General features: G+C 44.4%; 1 protein-coding gene across 1 annotated transcript in view; it reads left to right on the top strand.

Annotated features, from left to right (window-relative positions):
* Positions 1 to 1378: 1378 nt before the first annotated feature.
* The window catches only part of LOC116222327 (zinc-binding protein A33-like), a 3648-nt gene continuing 2676 nt past the window's right edge, over positions 1379 to 2350 (top strand). The window contains exons 1-2 of the mRNA XM_031575986.2: positions 1379 to 1961; positions 2104 to 2199. Of these exons, the coding sequence (XP_031431846.1) occupies positions 1548 to 1961; positions 2104 to 2199 (510 nt within the window). The 5' untranslated portion in view covers positions 1379 to 1547. The remainder of the gene's footprint in view (positions 1962 to 2103; positions 2200 to 2350) is intronic.

Genomic DNA, 2350 nt, shown 5'->3' with positions numbered 1-2350 from the left:
GACCCCTGGGGTTGAGTCCTGACCTCTGAGGGGTTTGACCCCTGGGGTTGACCCCTGACCTCTGAGAGGTTTGACCCCTGGGGTTGAGTCCTGACCTCTGAGAAGTTTGACCCCTGACCTCTGAGAGGTTTGACCCCTGGGGTTGAGTCCTGACCTCTGAGGGGTTTGGGTCAAGGGTGCACAGCTGGGACGTGGACGAGGGAGACGATGCATTCTGGGACGTGGACGCGGGATACGATGCATTCTGGGACGTGGAGGAGGGAGACGATGCATTCTGGGACGTGGACGAGGGAGACGATGCATTCTGGGACGTGGGTGTGACCATAGAGTCCAGCAAGTGAAGGGGCAAGAACACGTGGAGTGGAGAGATGGACATCCTCACCCCCCAAGGCCGAACCTCACCCCCCCAGGGCCAAACCTCCCCCCCCCCCCAGGGCCAAACCTCACCCCCCCAGGGCCAAACCTCACCCCCCCCAGGGCCAAACCTCACCCACCCCAGGGCCAAACCTCACTTCACTGAGAGAGTATATCCCTTCTTTAATAGCCTGTGGCCTTCATGTCCTCTAAGAATTCTACCTCCTGAACCATAAGAGGTTTTCCGGTCATTATTAGCTGACCAGCACTATGATGACATCATAGTCATTGCATTGTGCTGATATTTCATACTGATGTAACTTCCTGTGTTTGTTTGGAGAAGGGCTAGGACAGTAGTGGCAATCATAGATATATATAAAGGCTAGATGTCTCGTCCGCGTTGCCAGCCAACGGAGTGGAACGTCTGCACATGGCGGCCATCTTGCCCCAGGCAGCTCGCTCACCCATCACATTGTGTTGGTAGTGGTATGTACTTTTTAAATAACCATAACTTGCTCAATTTTCAACCGATTTTAAACGGGTTGGTTTGTTATAAACGTCAGAGATGTAGTTATGACACTGCATACTTATGAATAATTATGTTATTTTCTTAAAAATATCAAAAAAGCATCCCGAATTATAACCACGTTAATAACGTTTGTAAGAAACCAAACCATTTGTAAATCCGTTGAAAATTGAGTACAATTATGTAGGCTTTATTTGTGTAAAGTAAAATACAAAACATTTAAAATGTAATATAGAAAATATTGAAATATATAAAAGACCCATGTTCTAATTACCCACATTGTTAGGAGTTTTTATTCGAGTCAGAGAAAAACTGTAGTAAACAAAGATGCAGATGAGATCAGATGTCACTGAGAAAGGGATTTAGACTCGGTGCCGCTAGGCTTCCACGGATGATCAATGCAGACCTGAGCTAGCACAGCTAAACGGGTGGACTGGTATTGACCAATCAAGTTCTTAGGAATCGAGCAAAAAACATTTAGTGTTGTTAGGACCTCCTCTGTGGAATCTACTTCCCGTGTGAAGTTCATTTCTTAGGAGTAAACTAGTTTGCTCTCATTTCTTAGAGATAACAACTTCTGAGATACCGTAGGATTACTAACTCTCACATGATAGTTTCATGAATCGCAAGATTTTGAACAAACGAAAGTGAGAGTTAAGTGGCGAAAATGGCGTGCAGACATGCGTTTCTGCCCGAAGAGGATCTGTCATGTCCCGTGTGCTGTGACATCTTTAGGCATCCTGTTCTTTTGCCATGCAGTCATAGCATCTGTAAAATCTGTCTATTGCAGTTTTGGAAACAGAAGGGATCTCGAGAGTGTCCGATTTGCCGGCAAGTGTCGGCGACCGACCAGCCTCCGTGTAACTTAGCATTGAAGAACTTGTGTGAATCCTTTTTACAGAACAGAAGTCAGACCGCTAGCTTTTCTAGATTGCCTGAAGTACACTGCATTCCACATAATGAACCATTCAAGCTTTTTTGTCTGGACGACGAACAGGCTGTTTGTCTGGTGTGTCAGGCTTCGAGGAAACATTCGGAGCATACATTTCTTCCCATCGATGAAGCTGCGCAAGATTATAAGGTAAAGTCTGCGTGTGTGTATATAGTATAGTAATATGATAATGATCAATATATGCCACATTGTAGTCATGCCTTTGTTCTGCAAAGACACTTTAGTTTGTAAAAAAGCTTCCATTCTCTAATAAAGCACTGATTCATAACAGGGGCAGCTCCAGACGTCACTGAAACTCTTGCAGGAGAAACTTCGAGTGCACAATCAGCTCAAACTGACCTACCACCAAACATCCAGTCACATCAAGGTGACAATGACTTATTACAAGGGATGATTTTGTCATTCTGATTTTGTAGTTTTAATGACCTGAGAAATATTAAGACTCTGAATATAATATTTGTATTATGTCTTTTATCTAAAATGGTCTCACCAGCATGTATTTATTTAGACACACAGTA

The sequence above is a fragment of the Clupea harengus genome, chromosome 11, assembly GCF_900700415.2.
Source record: "Clupea harengus chromosome 11, Ch_v2.0.2, whole genome shotgun sequence".
NCBI lineage: Eukaryota > Metazoa > Chordata > Actinopteri > Clupeiformes > Clupeidae > Clupea > Clupea harengus.
Note: the sequence above shows the minus strand (reverse complement) of the source record. Positions and strands in the feature narration are given on the sequence as shown.